At 26.0% G+C, this 895-nt stretch overlaps 1 protein-coding gene across 1 annotated transcript in view; it reads left to right on the top strand.

Moving 5' to 3' along the window:
• The window catches only part of LOC108574620 (mitochondrial fission 1 protein), a 1,511-nt gene extending 1,413 nt beyond the window's left edge, over nucleotides 1-98 (top strand). Inside the window, exon 4 of the mRNA XM_017937240.1 lies at nucleotides 1-98. This exon is cut by the window's left edge and continues 3 nt beyond it. Within this exon, the coding sequence (XP_017792729.1) occupies nucleotides 1-90 (90 nt within the window). The 3' untranslated portion in view covers nucleotides 91-98.
• The last annotated feature ends 797 nt before the right edge of the window (nucleotides 99-895 follow it).

Below are 895 nucleotides of genomic sequence, written 5' to 3'. Positions count from 1 at the left end.
GGTCTTTATGGTATGGCCATTGCAGGAGGGGTTATTATTGGTATTGTAAGTATTCTCGGCCTCAGCATGGCGATGGTCAAAAGAAACTAATTAATACAAGGAGAAATACTTTTGACTATTGTGTGTGAAATAGTTGCTTTGTACAACGTGTTATATATAATTTGTTAATCGAGATATCCGAATAATGCATAAGAAAAGAATAGTAATTTCATGAAAATTCAATTAACTATGATACAATTCATTATGTAGAATGTCAAATTCATTTTACACAAACAATGAGTAATTTATCATATATAATAAATATCGCTTTTGTTGTTATATATATTATTTTTCCAGATTTTGGTAAAACCTATTGTTATTATGTAATATAAAATTGTATGTATTCTTCTTTTTTTAAAGAGCGAAGTATAAGTTTTTAATAATAATGTATAATGTTAATTTATGAAAGGACATTCCGTATGTTTTGTGTTTTACTGTTAATTACTTAAGTGTGTCTTCAAACTTCACTTTAAATCTGCATACATCAGGGGAACACAATGTTTGTTTATATCAAAACCTTAGTACATATAAACGTAGCTTTTATAGATAAAAGTAAAACTATTGTACAATTATATCCATATGTATGATTATTTAAATCACTAGTGAAATAAATGTTTTGCGTTATTGTCGAGCTAATTTCATCGATTTATATTTAGTAACTTTATCGAAATGTGTATTCTGTGAATTATCATAAAAAAGTATGCTTATCTTTGATAACACGACCAATGTATTTTCACACAGTCTTCTTAGTGAATAAAGTATTTATAAATTTACATCGATATCTGATTATTCATCATCATGTAGTAAATAAAAAACGGATCATTCTTTTTTTTATCGATTGTAGTTTATATTTCTG

The sequence above is a fragment of the Habropoda laboriosa genome, unplaced genomic scaffold (genome assembly GCF_001263275.1).
Source record: "Habropoda laboriosa isolate 0110345459 unplaced genomic scaffold, ASM126327v1 scaffold175, whole genome shotgun sequence".
Taxonomy (NCBI): Eukaryota; Metazoa; Arthropoda; class Insecta; order Hymenoptera; family Apidae; genus Habropoda; species Habropoda laboriosa.
This window is presented reverse-complemented; position numbering and strand designations above follow the sequence as displayed.